Source organism: Epinephelus moara, chromosome 1 (assembly GCF_006386435.1).
Source record: "Epinephelus moara isolate mb chromosome 1, YSFRI_EMoa_1.0, whole genome shotgun sequence".
In the NCBI taxonomy this organism is placed as follows: domain Eukaryota; kingdom Metazoa; phylum Chordata; class Actinopteri; order Perciformes; family Serranidae; genus Epinephelus; species Epinephelus moara.
The window spans coordinates 15909923-15925699 of NC_065506.1; the positions used below are offsets into that span (position 1 = coordinate 15909923).

The 15777-nt window shown below is 40.0% G+C and overlaps 1 protein-coding gene and 1 long non-coding RNA gene across 3 annotated transcripts in view; one reads left to right on the plus strand and one right to left on the minus strand.

The window, feature by feature from the left end:
* Positions 1 to 418: 418 nt before the first annotated feature.
* dpep2 (dipeptidase 2) lies at positions 419 to 10222 on the minus strand. Of its 2 annotated transcripts, none has more exons than XM_050060946.1 (11): positions 10067 to 10222; positions 9363 to 9523; positions 9112 to 9238; positions 8820 to 8949; positions 8267 to 8417; positions 7716 to 7785; positions 7235 to 7411; positions 4247 to 4331; positions 1823 to 1898; positions 1249 to 1384; positions 419 to 775 (listed from the first exon to the last, which is right to left on the minus strand). In XM_050060946.1, the coding sequence occupies exons 1-11, from the start codon at positions 10205 to 10207 to the stop codon at positions 569 to 571; spliced, it is 1461 nt and encodes a 486-aa protein (XP_049916903.1). In that variant the 5' UTR covers positions 10208 to 10222; the 3' UTR covers positions 419 to 568. The 2 variants fall into 2 exon arrangements, with proteins under 2 accessions (XP_049916903.1, XP_049916979.1); XM_050061022.1 differs by having other exon boundaries at positions 10071 to 10172.
* Positions 10223 to 10766: 544 nt separating this feature from the next.
* LOC126391780 (uncharacterized) overlaps positions 10767 to 15777 on the plus strand; it is a 100664-nt gene continuing 95653 nt past the window's right edge. The window contains exons 1-3 of the long non-coding RNA XR_007570115.1: positions 10767 to 10905; positions 11035 to 11088; positions 13909 to 14011. This is a non-coding gene — a long non-coding RNA (uncharacterized LOC126391780). The remainder of the gene's footprint in view (positions 10906 to 11034; positions 11089 to 13908; positions 14012 to 15777) is intronic.

A 15777-nucleotide genomic window follows, 5' to 3' on the forward strand; every position in this document is an offset into this window, starting at 1 on the left:
ACTGAACATTTAACCGCACTGTGACTGAACTGTTTACCTGAGCCATCCTCGTCCTTGTGACCTCACCTCCAGCTCACTTGTCAAACAAAAGATTAAAAAGAAATCCCTCATGAACAAAAACAAAAAATACAGATTTCAAACAACTTAAAGTGCCGTCTCTGCAGTTTTATTGATCTTTGTCATGATTCTTCTTCATGTCATAAGTTTTGGTAGAGATGATGTCAGCACATGTACAACAAATTCAGCAGCAAGTTTAATATTTAATAAATAAATTCCCCAAAATAAATGGAAAAGTGCCTTTCAGAGGACTGATGTGTGTGTTTTAATGTATATGTAAAGCATAATGTGTATACAGAGGCTGACATTTAAATGACCTCCCAAATGGGGCTACACATTGAATATTCTTTTAATTATATAGTTTAATTTTTGGTGGTAAGAAAGTGATTCTCCCCTTATCTTTACTGACCTGTGGTGTGCTGGGATGACCCACAAGCAATCTCATGAAGCCCTTCTTATTTATTTAAGAAAATATGCACTTTAAAAAGGTGTAGCTAAAGTTTCAATATATTCATTCAATCATAAATAGGCTGGAAAGCAGCAGAACTAAGGCCAGGATTAACAGACCTTTTGGTCCATGTTGGGCACTGGAGGAGGGGCTCCTGTCAGTGGGCCCTTTTGGGTCAGGGCGTTTGAGGATCAGCCTGCAGGAGTTCTGCGCCTCCTCTAGGGGGATCTGGACCTCACTGGGCCGGTTCAAACTCAACTGATCCCGGACCTGGTGGAAATACAGTGAGAGAAGGGAGAGAGGTTCAGCTTCAACTTTTGAACTAATCTGTGCCTTGGATTTACTTGGGAATATTTATAAACTTGCAATGCAAAGAAAGCATTTTATAGATAATATCTTTAAAGTAAGTCTTACAACTTACTCAATCTGAAAATGTTATTTTTGATAAAAGAGTTTAAAAAATGGGAACAAAACAATGAGATAAGGAGGTTAGTGTCCATTTGTGTCAGGACAGGCCTTTCGTTTTAGGGAAAAAAAAAAAGTATATGAAGTCACTAATGACATAAGACATACTGAGGACATTTTCTACCAAACACACAGCCTATCCTTATCCTTCAGTATAGCTAAATCACTCCTTTGGCCAAGGTATGGAGTGAAAAGGTGCCTTTCAATTACTTACCCACCCTTAATTTCTCAGAAAAGGCTGTTCTTTAGACATAAAATATATTAATCTTCTAGCTCACCCTTTCCACCTCCTCAAACACTCGCAGGAAGTTATTTCGAAGGACACTGGCCAACTCATTCTCCGTCCAGTTCCTTCGGAGGAGTTCCTGGATTAGGGCGGGATACTTTGACACATCCTCTAACCCCTGAGGAAAGCTGTGGAAGAAAAACACATTTCAGTTCATGGATATTTTTTTTGCAAAAGAAAGTCCTTCAATCCAGTCCTTCAGTATCATTTGTTTCATGTTGTCCCTGCTTGAGGTAAATTGTGTGGGTATGCAGGGGGGGAACTGATTCAGTGCCAACCATTCTGCAGCACAGTTATTGATTTTTTTTTACCATTTTTCAGCCTGTTGACAGCCGAAACAGCCAAATTGCTGATATCATGACAGGCTGACAAAAGCACAAAATTGATCTGTGGAGTGCCAGACAGGTATGTAGCCTTCTGGCATGAGCTTTGTTTTATTTTGTTTTCTATGTGTGCAAGTTGTGTCTCTGAAGATCCCCACTTATCAAAGGATAGAAGACATGTAGATTTAGTGTACTTTATCAAAGTGCTTGTATCTATATGTTGTGTTTGCATGTGAATATTACCTGGAAGCACCATCAAAGTCCCCTCCGATTCCTATAGACTCAGCTCCAATCACTTTCTTAATGTGATCAAAATGGTCTGTAAAACCCAGAGGAAATCATAAATCAACTGAGGTATAAGAAACACAAACTACAGGGGTCATATTAACAAAGCTTCCTGGTACAAAGAGTTGCTCCTAATGACAAAATTCTAAGAAAATTCTTAGAATTTTGATGTTCCCTTAGAAATTCCCCCTAAAGTTAGGGCTAAGACTAAGTCCTGGTAAAGATAAAAGTCATTCACAAAGCATGTTAGCCCTTAAAAGAACTCCTAAGGTGAAAACTGTTAGGAGAGGAGGACGGCTTTAAAGAGGTTTAAGAGTTTCTTAAGGAGAAGAGAAAATGGTGGAAGCACAAAGACGTAGGTTATAGTGTTGTGTCATTCGCGAACAAATCGTTCAAAAGAACAAATCTGTTGAGTGAACGTACTGAACTGAATCACTTCCGGAACTGATTTGTTCATTTCTCAGTTCAGTTGAGCTCAGCAGCGAGCGTGCAGGCCGGGAGTGGAACTGCCGATTTGGTCCGTGCGAACGATAAATCACTCGCAAGTCGTGAGGCAGCCAGGGTGCAGGGAGGGACTGCCTACCAGGGGTCGCGTTAACCGGATATTCTCGGTCATTGACCGGTTTTTTACAACAATGACCGGAAAATCTGAAGGCCGTCCGTCATTTTGACCGGTTGCAATTACCACCCCTGCCCACTTGGCGGCGGAGTGCACAGTCAGTGGTTTAAGTGGCTGCCGTTTTCACACTGCAGAGAAAAAGTCATTCATCTGCTTCATGTAGCGTTGTTGACATAACGGCCTGGACACACCGGACGCGTTAGTGCCGCGGAAGTCCTGCGAGTATACTGGCAGGCGCTTGACTGTCCACACCACAGGCAGCGCATTTCTCATTTATGTAGTTATGTCTGTAGGCTCGGTGACACAAAATTAAAATTGCAATGAAGTGATTATGGTATTGAAAAATGTGTTTGGTTATGCACTGTTGTGTTATTTTAAATTCTAAACACGGTATTTTCTCGTCACGTTCCTCAGTGCGAGCTGTTGTTATTTTATTTTGAAAATTGGCCGGATTCTCTCGTCTTTCCTGTGTCCGAATTCCTGTTTGGTATGATCCGCTCTATCCAGCTTGACAGAAGCACTCGCGACACGGGTGTGTGGTGTCTGTTCTTTTCGTTCATGTCCTTATTAATGCACACTTTATAACTTGCTTATTGGATTTATTAAAAACGAACGAATGAAAACTAAATGTCTTTGAAAATCTTTATTATCATTTAAAAACGAAAATGAAAATGACCGGTAAAAATAGATTATGACTGGATTTTTATGACCCTGTCGGTCAAAATGACCAGCGACGAAAAAGTCTAGCGCAACCTCTGCTGCCTACCGTGTAACAAATCACTCAGTGAACGAATCACTACGTGAACGACATAATCCCGATCCCTGAGTGATTCAAATAAATTTCTTCTCAGCGATACACTTTCATAGGGACCGTTTTCTCCAAGCTAACGACTAATGTAGCCAGGAGTCAAGCCACATGAACACAATCACACACCTCCCTATTGTTTTAACAGACTTAGTTTCCAGATAAAAAAACTTAAAACATTAGGCTGGCCAGTAATGAGACTCACCAGTGCAGGGCAGACGCAGCAGCAGCAATGGAGAGAGACTAAGTCGGAGTACACAGTCAGGGCTCTTCCCGCCAAGCACTGAACGATTCGGTCAACGAATCTTCTGAATGAATCTTTTTAATGAACTGATTCTAGTGATTCAGTAACATCTAAAGAATTGCTTTGCCCATCACTAGTAGGTTAAACATTCTCAAAACACGGAATGACAGTGAGTGATGAAATGCTAAAAGATGTGGATTGATAATATTTGTGGTCGATCTCATTAGGGATATGCACACATTTCCCACCCAATGCAATAACGATATAAAGCCAGAAATAAAATGATCATGACACCAAGATATCTGTAAAACTGGAAAAATGCAACAGTGCAGCAGTTCCACTAGCAGAGTGATCACACTAACAATTACAACACTTTCACAGGACTCCTATTGTTATGCGGTTCATTTCATTTCCACTGGGTGTCCACACCTTGCAGGCTCACAAAAGGGCGTGTCTGTGACAACCAATCACACCTTTTTTTAAAAGAATGCGTTATACATAGCAACGGGGTCAACCACACTCCACTGAGGTAAAAGTTTCTGTCCCTTTCTTGCTCAGAGTTGCATTGAGAGCTTTTCTAAATCACTCCTACGCAAAAACTCCTTATTAAACTATCATAGACTAAGATAGGAGCTCTCTAAGACTATCCTCAGAATATTTGTGAATGTGGCCCCAGATTTACTTCATGATGAAAAAAAGACATGGATGCCTCACCAGCCACATGAGAGACGTTGGCTTCATCCCTGCAGGATATGAATTTGCTGTGCAAATTCACCATGATCAACCCGTGTTTCTTTTTCTGAAACACAACACATAAGAGAAATCTAGTAAATAAGAAGACATACATAGAGCAGCATTAACTAAAATAAGCAATGTATAGATACATTTTCAGACACAAGAAGCCTTTACTCCCATCACTGGTTGGAGTGGTAGACGTGGTAAACATCAGGTTTGTACCTGTGCTATCTCTAACACCCCGTAACTCTTTGCTGCAGTATATTTTCTACAGCTCACACACACACACACACACACACACACACACACACACACACACACACACACACACACACTGACATCTGTGGCATAATAAGAAACATGCCTGCTCATGAGGGATCCCAGAGGGGCTGGAGTTGAATTGAGGTTAAGTGAGAGAAAAATACCCATGGTATTACAGTTTACTGATATTCAGGCCTCATGCTACTAGAGTTAATTTATAGTCAGGCTTCATCTACTGTGACAACGTGCTGAATTTACTTTCAGAAACAAATAAAAAACTCAGTGAATTTCATGATGTTTCAAGGGAGGCTTTCAATGAAACTGTGCTTCAACTCCTTGTCCACACCCATTGGATGTTTCTAATTTCATACTGAAATAAACATTTATAATACTGTGCAGTACACCGAACTTGACTGTTTCCATTGCATCGAGCATACTGACTACTCCTATACACCTGATATTAATATTTACAAAATAAGGCAAGATGTGATTAAATCTTTTTACACATATTGCTAAAAGTACAGTCTATATAAACAGATGTTCTTGACTCAAGTGGGAGGAATAAAGGAGTTAGTAATGAGCTGGTACAAACAACTGACGCTGAATAAAGAAACAGGCTAATGGCCGCTTCAAGAGAAATTCAGAGAAGTGTTGGGGGAGAGGACACAAGTGCAAAAATTACATCAAGACTACTGGCAGTTATCTGATACTTAGCTTCATAAAGTCAAACAGTACATTCAGGTTTGAATCTTTGATCATCAACATTATAACAACCAGGATAAAGCAGTTTACACCCAAAGATTTAGAAACTTTGACTCATAAGATTCATGTAATGACTTATTACCTAACTGCTTACACTACACTGGAGAAAAACACAATGATTAATGGCTTTTACCAGTTGGTATGTTTTTTTTTCAGACTATGAATCACAGTCTTATGTTGGAAACTCTGTCCCACCAAGTGAAATGACTGCCTACTATAACAGCTGTAAATGCAGTTGATCTATTGTAGATGTTAAATTTCACTCAGTGTCAAGTATTTTATGTTTGCTCAACCATGTGCATGAGTATAAGAGACCAGAGGGGAAACTGTTGGGAAGAAAACATGGTCATGGAAATTATGGAGGATATGGAACTATAAAAAGTCAGCGATGACATGTTGAGGGGATAATTCAGATTTTGAAGTGGGGTTGTATGGGGTACTTATCTGTAAACAGTATGTTAAAACAGTAATTGTTGGTTGACATGCCCCTAGTTTGGAGAAGCAGGCTGGGGTCTGACATGGTATCTTAGCAATCTACTGCTGTGTGGGGGTCAGCAACTAGATGTATTTCAGTCAGGATCACTTTAGTTAAGAAAACTTTATTTCCATTTGCAGTATTATATTTGGTGGTATGGCTCTGTTCTGGGGCCCCTCTACCTGTCCTAGGCCTACACTGACAGCCTAAAGTGGAGAGAGCACTCCTCTCGGCCCTTCTATGTACCTACATGGAAAGCCTTGAGGCATGGAGAGCACACCTCTATGACAAACAGAAATGACACTGCTAAGTCAGACACAGCATGAAAAGGAGGAGCTGGGGTGGAGGCCAGTTGCAAAGCCACTTGCAGAGGAAGCAGCAACAGTAGGCAGGCCAGAGCAGTTTAAATAGGGCGCCCTGAAAGAATTCGCCAATTGGCTGCATAGAAAGGAATCATGTGATCTATCAGCTGACTCCCTTCCATCAATCAGCTGCTTCATCAGTTGATCGGGCTGTTTGAGATCAGCTGATGTAGCTGGGATGTGAGCTGAGCTTGACATGTCCTGCCTGAGCTAACGCTTTGCTCAATTTTAGCTGCCTAAAAAACATCAGTATCAGGTTAAGTGTATGTTATATTGAGAGTATTTTCACCGCTGTTATATCGCTCTCTTTGGAGCCAGACTCCATTGAGAAAAACAGTGATTTAACATTGCTGAACACAGAAGCTGGTGGTCTACCGCTGCCTCGATTGTTTAGTATGTTTTCTTTTATTGTGTGACTTTGGTGTTCAAAATGGTTAGTTCAGATTCACCAAAGTCACACAATAACACAAACTAACAAATTAATCGAAGGAGTGGTAAATCAGCAGCTCCTGTGTTCAGCAAGCTTAAATTACCATTTTTCTCAATGGAGTCTGGTGACTTTGACGAGAGCATAGGTGGGGAACTGAGGCTGTTAACATTTTCCCTCTCGAAACAGGTTGTCTAACGTTTAGGTAAAGCAGTGAAAATACTCTCAATATAGCATACACTTAATCTGAATATGTTTTGTCACTGACACTTCTACAGCAGTACATTGCTTAGCTTCCATGTCAGACTCCAGCCTGCCTCTCCAAACTGGGGGTGTGCCAACCGCTATCTACTGTATGTAATACACTTACTTTGGATAAGCACCCTATAAAATTCCACCTCAAAAAATCCAAACTATCTCTTTAACTTGATTTCCTGGTCATGCAAATAAAGATTTAGAATCAATTATACTGACTGTAAGTGGGCTGAAATATAATTGTTTAATGGTGGAAAATCTGTTCAGAATTGTTTAATCCTGATGATACACAAAAAAGCTAACAATGGAGAAAAATACATGTTCTGTTTCAGAAGTCTATTACATCAAATGAGTCAGTGACTTGAGTGATAAGATTTAATCAAGCGACTAAACAAACGATTAACTCAGTTAACTGCTTTCCTCACCAGATCACGCAGCAGCCAGTCAGGTACGTTGCGGCCATGGTTACAGATGGAGAAGGAAGATGAGTGGCTAAAAATAACAGGGGCCTTGGAATGCTTCAGTGTGGCCGAGGCAGTGTCCCAAGAAGTGTGGGAGAGGTCCACTATCATTCCAAGTCTGTTCATCTCCTCCACCACAGCCTTGAAAACAGTCAAAAGCCATTTACAGTATCAAAGGAAGGAAGGAAGGAAATCAATTCAGCCGATAACAGGAGACACGACATGTCAACACACGTAAACACACTCGTGCAGAGAGCAATCGAGGAAGTCCTTTGTGCTGCTGTTGAGAGGGCCGACTGAAGTGCATTAACCAAAGCATATAACAACAACCCATTATTGGAGTGTCTCAAGGCTTGAGAATGGCCAGTTGAAACCAGCAAACATGCTTTGTTGAATGTGATAACAACAGTAAACAGTCATCAATAATACTGAAGATGAGGCTTACCTTCCCAAATTTTGTCAGGCTGTTGTTCTGTCTTTGATAGACATTATAAAATTTTGAGGATGACTCAGCCCTGCATTAAAAAGGAATACTGTCAAAACCAAAAATAATGAGTCTTGTGTACTCACTGCCATAAAATATATCCATGTACTGCTCCATGTAGGGCATCAGGCTGAGGCACATTAGGCTACATGCAATGTTAGATTTCAAAGAGAGGACACATATAGGTTCATTTGCATAGAAGGAATAAAATGTAAACACATTTGACCTTTCCATTCAGCCAACTCTGCAAATAAACCCGTCATCCCAAATGTAGCAACAGAAGCTCATGTCGGGGAAAATCATTGAATCTTATACAGCAAAATAAAGTATAGCTGCTGTAGCTTCCTAGTTAAAAACCATAATATTTGTAGCTGATCCAAGATCCTGCTCTTCTGTATCCTTACTATTGATACTCTGTTGAGTCATGTAGCCATCATTGACTTTCTGTAATATGTAAATCATATGAAATATTACAAGTAAAATAATGTGCTCAAAAGTAATCTCTGAATTACCAGGGTGTATTGCAGGTATGAGTGAGGGCCATGGAGCGGACTCCGAGCTGGTAAAACATCCGCAGGGCTGGCAGGCTGCTGTCAATAGAGTGCCCCCCCTCAATGCTCATTAGACAGGCAATCTTATGCCTCATCGCAGAATTCTTCAGCTCTGCAATGAAACACACACCTGTATGACACTACGCTACGTCCAAAATGAATGCCTCCCACCAAATTTTTAAAAAAAATGTGGGGGAAAAAATTATTTTGTGTTTTAATTACTTGTTAGCAAGTGTGTAACATTCCATCTTCACTTTAATTGATGAACCTTTTGATATGAAGCAAAGACAATTATAACTTTCATAGCTCTCTTCCCAAAAATGGACTGTAAATAAGATATACTTAAGAGTGTGGATTCATATGGCTGTGTTTTATAAACCTTCATACTAGAGCAACAGCAACAAAAAATACTGAATTCTGATTGTAGGTAATCAACTAAATTGGTCCCCTCTTTCATCTCCATAATGATTTTGTCAGTAAATTGCCTGCACTGCCGTGTTGAAGTGTACCATACCCTGGGCAGATGTAACCAGCTCAAAGTCCTGGTACTCAGTGCACATGCGTCTGACCACATCTATTTGTTCCAGAGTCAGCCTCACAGCATCCTTCTCCTGGGCCCCACACATCACATAGACTGCAAACATCTGACAAAAGGACGGGGACGTGACACAAGAGAATGAGAGAGACATTTAAGTTACTGGGGTGACCGTCATTCAAGGTTTAGATGCTGTTATTCAAAGACTTCTCTCTAAAGCAATCCACAACAGATCACTGTCAAGAGTGAAAGACTGATTACACTGCCATACCTGCGTCTGCACATTGCCTGCTTGGAGGCGGGTGATGTCGGTAGCCACTTTGCTCACATTATGAAGGTCGATCTGGCTCAGGCGATTGCTGTGAAGTATCCTCAGCTGGAGAGCTAAGTCGTTATGACTGACAGAGGGAAATGGAGGGTGTAAGGAAAACAAAACTGACAGAGAAGCATTTTAATTTTGATCCCATGCATTCATTTCCTAGGAATGTAACTCCGGCAGGTGAGACAATAAACATACTTTACCCATCAATAAGAGGATATCTGGACATCAAGTCATTTACTCTGTCTCTGTCGGTGTATCCAGATATCAAATAACACAGAGAGGAGTAAATCACCAGAGGCCGTAGGGACTTCATCAGAAAGCTGCCTGATGCTCTGACCATGATCTTTCCAGAATCCATATTCTGAGGGGAGAAAACACACCAGTGCATTACAGTTATCGAATAACAAAACAATCATGGCTGCATGGTCAACACACACACACACACACACACACACACACACACACACACACACACACACACACACACACACAACATAAGCCATTTAGATAACATTTGGATTTATTATTAATTTTAGAAAGAGATCACTGTACAGATAACCCCCTTTTGGAAGAATTAGAGAATATTACAGAGATAGCCATAAATAAAAACATGATAGCATCATTGTAAACTTACTCCTTGATATCTCTTTTTCTCAGTCCTAGTTGGAATACATTTCACTATAGCTGATGATTTAAGTCCCCCATGGTATGATGGGATTGTTAGCACAGAAACACAGCAACTCCACACTATGAAAATAATCCTGACGTGTTGGTTGCTCTGATAACAAATGTATGCAAATGCCCACTGGACAGAGAATTAATGTTGCATCTCATTTTCAATAACATTTTATCTATATCTATATAACACTGGCAAATAATTAAATTTTAACAACAATAGGCTTACCTGCCTGGTCGTTAAAAAGTAACGTGTTGACCACCTTGTTGGACAACTGCACACAGACAGTACGAACTTTCCAGCTCCTCTCGCCCCAGAAAACAGTAGAACAAACCTATACAAAGCTGGCAGCCGTGCGGAGTGCTGCATTCAAGTGCTAGCGGAGAAAATGACATTAAATGACCACATGTGGTTTCAGAATTCCGACGTGTTTAGACAATAGACGCATATTACTTAATGTTGTCATGACAATGGCGTTGGCTTTTACTGTATCCCGAGACGGACTTCAACTTCTGCCACGTCTTCATTAGCGCCCCGTCTTCACTTCCAAAGCCTGCAAATATGTTAGTGTTGCAGTGAGTGTGGTTAACAATGGCTACAGATTGGATAAACACGGTGTCAATATAATGACACCGTGGAAAACAATTAAATATTTCAGTTTCATACTTGTAATCCGCAATTTAACTTCCTTATTTGCCCGGGTCATCTTTCTGAAAGTAAGGAAGTTACGACGGTCATTGAAAGCACCATAGAGAGCTGTGTATTTGCTGCTGCCATCTGCTGGCCACATGACAGCTAAGAAAAGGCTCATAGACTGCAGGCCCAGACAGCTGCCTACACCTGCAATGCCTTCAGATTTTTTTTTTTTCATCTGACACCGAGTCACTGAGCTGCCATGTTTATCTTTTGAAAGATTATTTGGAAAAAAAAAAAAAAAAAAAGTCGTTTGACTACACTTTAAGCTTTTAAAATCCACTCCCTATGGTACCGCACGAGAAAATGCTTTTAATTCACAAAAATGGCAGTTACAACTAATTGTAAAAGCGCGGCCTTGGAAAGTGTAAAACGTAAGTCAAAAGATAATTAGAACTACCTTTATGAACATGATCAGTAAACTCAACCGACAACTTCCGGTCACCGGGCTTGTTTGGTTTAAGCTAGCAAGTTTATAAACTCTTCAACTTTTCTTTTTGCAGAATATTTTTGTTACAGCTGAAGAAAGTTCGAGGAATTTGAAAGTCTAACCAAAGGTGAGTGTTACTTTGGTTTTAAAATTCTGAAAAACTTTTGGGCTTTTACTGGTTTAGTGAGATGCTAACTTAGCTTGGGGACTGGTACATTGTGAGCTCTTCCTGCCCAAGGCTGGTCTGTTACTCTGTAGATGTGTGTGTATGTGACTCTTAATGTGCTGCTCAGTGCCAGCCAACTTTTGTCTGCTTAAAGCTGTTTTTATAAAAAAAAAAAAATAAATAAAAATAAAAGAAGTTGTTTGTATAATAAAGATTGTTAATATAATGCTGCTTCCTATATGACTGAAACCTTGCCAGCACAGGTGCAACACCATGGATCTCTTGCAAGGCAGTAATTATAATATATATTGCGGAGGACATGAATTTGTAGATTAATACATGATGTTCTTAATTCTATTTGCATACCAAAATAAATTCTAATTCATGTAAGTAAATAAAGNTAACCTGAAAGTATCCAGAAGTTGTTTCAAAAGAGAGAAAGTCAACATGCTTGGAGAGGTATTTTTAACATTGGTGAGGACCAATGCCAAACTACATTGTATCTTTGTTAAAGGAGTGAGTTTATGAAACAGAACTGAAAACATGTAAAACATCAAGTAAGTGTAAGCAAGTTTAAAAAGAATGTATTGATCAAATGTGAAAATGGATGATCAGAATGTAATACCAGTGCAGAAGAACAGGGTACAAACTTAAAGTGTGAAAGTTGCCTTTTGTAAGTTGTTTTTTGTCTTGTTTGTTGGTCAGATGATGTGCTGTTATTAGGTGTTATAAGTTTTAGCTTCAACCTACACCGTAGGCTGCACAAGTGTCTAAGTTATGTTAAATTACTTTAGTGTTATGTTTTGCACTGTACTATTTATGTATCTGCCATTTTCTGTGAGATGCTGTGACTTTATTTACATGAATTTGTAGATTAATACATGATGTTCTTAATTCTATTTGCATACCAAAATAAATTCTAATTCATGTAAGTAAATAAAGATGATAGAAATAAAAAGGTAATGAGAGTCATAAGCAAATGTAATCACACATAAACTTACAAATTCCTATTATTGTTACTATCGCTTCTAGTATCATGGTGCACTGCAGTTCTGTGCGTTCATTTATATCCGCATAGTATGCTATATAGCTGTACTTTATGATGAGTCATATAATAGCCTAACCTTTATGACTATTTGAATGACGAGGCCAGACAATTTTCAGAATGTTTATCACCCTGGTTGCAAAAATTCAGGAGCAGATGCTCTTTCAAGGCACTATTCAAAGCAGATGCAGTCAGAGGTAGGGGTTGTGGCATGAACTTCTCAGCACACATGCAGTGTGTTGAAGCTGCACTAGATAATTTATGCCAGGAGACCAGTGCTAGCCTGCAGCATGCTTCCACGTCTACCTTTCCCTCCTTTACATGGCTGCTTAGACAAGTCTGAAGTGAGTAGACCTGCTAAAATCTTTCCGAACTTACTGGCTGAAGGATGTAATGCCTCGTAGGAAAATCAGGTTGCAGGAATGTCACAAGTGCACAGGCTGAACTTTGAGGCAGTAGGGATTTGGAAGCATTATTGGGTTTGAGGAAGTGCTTTATCTTGAGCAATGTGATCAGGAGAGGGCACAGAGAGGTACTTACTCACATGTACAGATGGTGTTGATCAAGGTGTTGGGAGCACATTCAAGTTGCAGTCATTCGCCAGGAATGTTGAAGGTTGTTGAGGCTTTTTGTACAGCTCATGGACATTATTATATTGTTTCTAAAGCATTAGGGAGTTTGTTGGTCTTTAGTTTGCTTGAAGTGGTCCCAATGGACTTCACAGTCTTAGAACTATAGTCAAACGCATGTGAGAATGTTTTGGTTCTTACTAGTATGTCCTCAATTGCAGTTGAAGTGCCAACCTATGACCAGCAGGCATATGAGGCCCCATCCCAGTTGCACTCCGACCAGGGTAAATGTCTCAAGACTGAAGTAGTCCAGTGCCGTCTGATTAGTATGGTACGAAAAAGGGTTGGACAGGCTCATATCACTCCAAAGCAACAGACAGTGTGAGTGCTCTGATAGAGCACCTCATGACCTGCTTTATACCCTGAACCCCAAGCAAAACAGGTGGTGGGTTCAATACCTTTCGGAGGGGATGTATGCTCATAGCACCACCAAACAGTGTACTGGCTATGACTATATATGACTGGTTATAACTTTGTTATGTTTGGGAGGGCCCTGGTGGTCCTGTGGGCCATCTGGCTGGGGCAGGATAGGGATGTCTTTCAGGGTAATGTGCATGAATAGGTTGAGAAGCATCACAGGATTTTTGATTTTTCATAATGAAGGGTCCATTCTATTCAAGCGTCCCAGTAAGCCGCGATAGTAAACCAGCAAGCACAATAGGACCCTCACACTGAACGATTTAATGGAATTCAACTACCTTAAATTTTTATTACACCTGTGCTTTTCCTGCTGTAACATGTCAAAATGCCTTCGGTGAAAATGTCTATGCTCAAATGTCACATTAAAAAACACTGATTAACTACAGAACATGGCTGACAACATATAGCACAGAGCCAGATTTTAATACTTAGAAATCAAAACAACACAATTCTTCAACCCATAGTCATTTTTTTAAAATTTTAACCCTAGATGGTTTGAAGGTCGATATCAACCCAGGTTCTTCCTTTAGTAGTATGGTCTAGCATAATATTAGCTAGGTGTTGTCAAGGTCAAGACAACTGCAATTCTTTTTACTTTTGTAAGTCAAGTAAACTGTCTTTAATGGTCATAAACTCAAACCACTAATTTGTAGTATACAGCAAAGTAACTAAGAGTTGTGCTTCTAGGGAGATGGTGGCCTGTACCTGCTCAGAAAGCAAGGAGTAGTATCATGTATCTGCCTCAAGAACAGCTTGGCATTTGAAGCAGATGACCAAACAAGATCTCAAGGTAAGAGTGCATTTATCTTTAATATTTATCACATATTGATTATTTTGACATCCCTGGAATGTGATCTATGGTGTGAGCTGTTTATAAATAACCCAATTAGGCTGTGGCAAACAGCTACAGATCTGCAAATACCAACTAAGATTTGTATGGTGGCACAGTAGTTTGGCTCTTAGCATTCAGCGGTAGAGGAGGTCTTAATAGTTTCTAAGGGTAGTGGGGGGAATAGTGAATGCATTAGCTGTTAATTTGTTTGTGATAATTGTTTTTTTTGCTCGAGTAGTACATTGTTTTGTTTTGGAGAGAGGAAAGCTTTTGCCTGTGGTGTGTAAATAGCGCATGTTCTGTGAATGCAAACTGTTTTTGTGGACTTTTGGGACTGCATGTGGTGTGAAACAAGGACGGCAACCATTTGGCATGTGGTATTAGTTTCTCATGTATGGATAAAGGGATGCTCGTCATCTCATCTGTTGCTTTAGTATTTATAGCACGCAATATTAACTGTCTGCAGACATTAATTCCCGCCATACTTACCATTCTTTGTCTGCAGGGGAGTCAGTTGTTGATGTAAATGCAGTAAGATAGGGTGAATCTGTTTGCAGGATGTCCTAATTTGACTTACTACATTACTATCTGATATCTGTTGACTTTTACAAAACCATGAATCTGAATCTGAACCATTTGAATCTTTGATATGTGGTGCATTGTCACTTATTGCTGCCTGAGACCTTAAGTCCTGCAGTGTCTGTGCCACAGTAAATACATTCAGGTGCCACTCCACTGGAGCAATACATGTACCTGGTCAGATTACTTTGCTTTGCCTTAACAAGAATCGTTTCCGGAAAGATGCATCCGATACAGTGAACTGCAGCCTACAATCCGTCCCACATGCTGGGGTCCAGATCACAGAACACAACCTCTGCTTTTACATGCTTTCAAACTTGAAAATGTGCTTGTGCTTAATGAATCCAGGGTGGATTGTGCAAATGTGAATGAGTCTCATGTTGATGGGGAGCATCAGGGTGCCACAAATGAATTTCAATTAATTTCAGTAGGAAGATATGAAGCCCGATTCTGTGGTCCACCCACTGAGATCTGGCCTTGTAGTCTGTAATGAGGAGAGTGATTCGGCTCTGATTGGAGCACCCTACTGCTTCAATGGAGTAATCACAACTGTGTTGATATTACTCTACCAATCCTCCCACTGCGCGGAGTGGACCCCCAGCTGACACTGTTTGAATTCAAATTAACCAAATCATTTAGTTATATTGTCGACCTTGGTGTGGAATGTGAGTGGCGATACAAGAGATAAAAGTCTCTCACGTTTAAGCGACTATTCACTGTTTGATGAGAGCTGAAGCCAAATTCTTGACATGAGTGTCGCTGGCTGATGTTTAAAATAATGCGGTGGAAAGTATGGGTGCATGGGTTAGATCACTGTCAGGTGAACCACTTAAGAAAATAGACGTTTCATTTTCAAACCCCTGATGAAACAGTGCAGAGATATAATTACAGAGGTACACTTGGAATGACCATGAAGAAAACAATCAAAAAATTGTCACTGGCCACAGGTGTTTTCTTTTACCAGTAATATAAATTGTGGAATTTTAATTGTACTAAAAGCAGATTCAGTAAAGGGAATTTTGGATGATTGCAAAATTACATGTAAAAAAAGAACCCTGAAAAATCTTATCTTAGTTACGAGGCAAGGTTTTATGTTGAAGCCCTCTGTTAAAACACAACTATTCAATCACCTTTAATAACCATAA

Bases quoted from the DNA above. Each gene is read 5' to 3' on its own strand.
- dpep2 (XM_050060946.1), bottom strand. From the start codon at position 10,207: ATGCAGCACTCCGCACGGCTGCCAGCTTTGTATAGGTTTGTTCTACTG. The intron at 9,524-10,066 runs GTAAGCCTATTG...TTCTCCCCTCAG, and splicing joins ACTTTTTAACGACCAGGCAG to AATATGGATTCTGGAAAGAT. The intron at 1,385-1,822 runs GTAATATTCACA...TTTCTTCCACAG, and splicing joins GACTTTGATGGTGCTTCCAG to CTTTCCTCAGGGGTTAGAGG.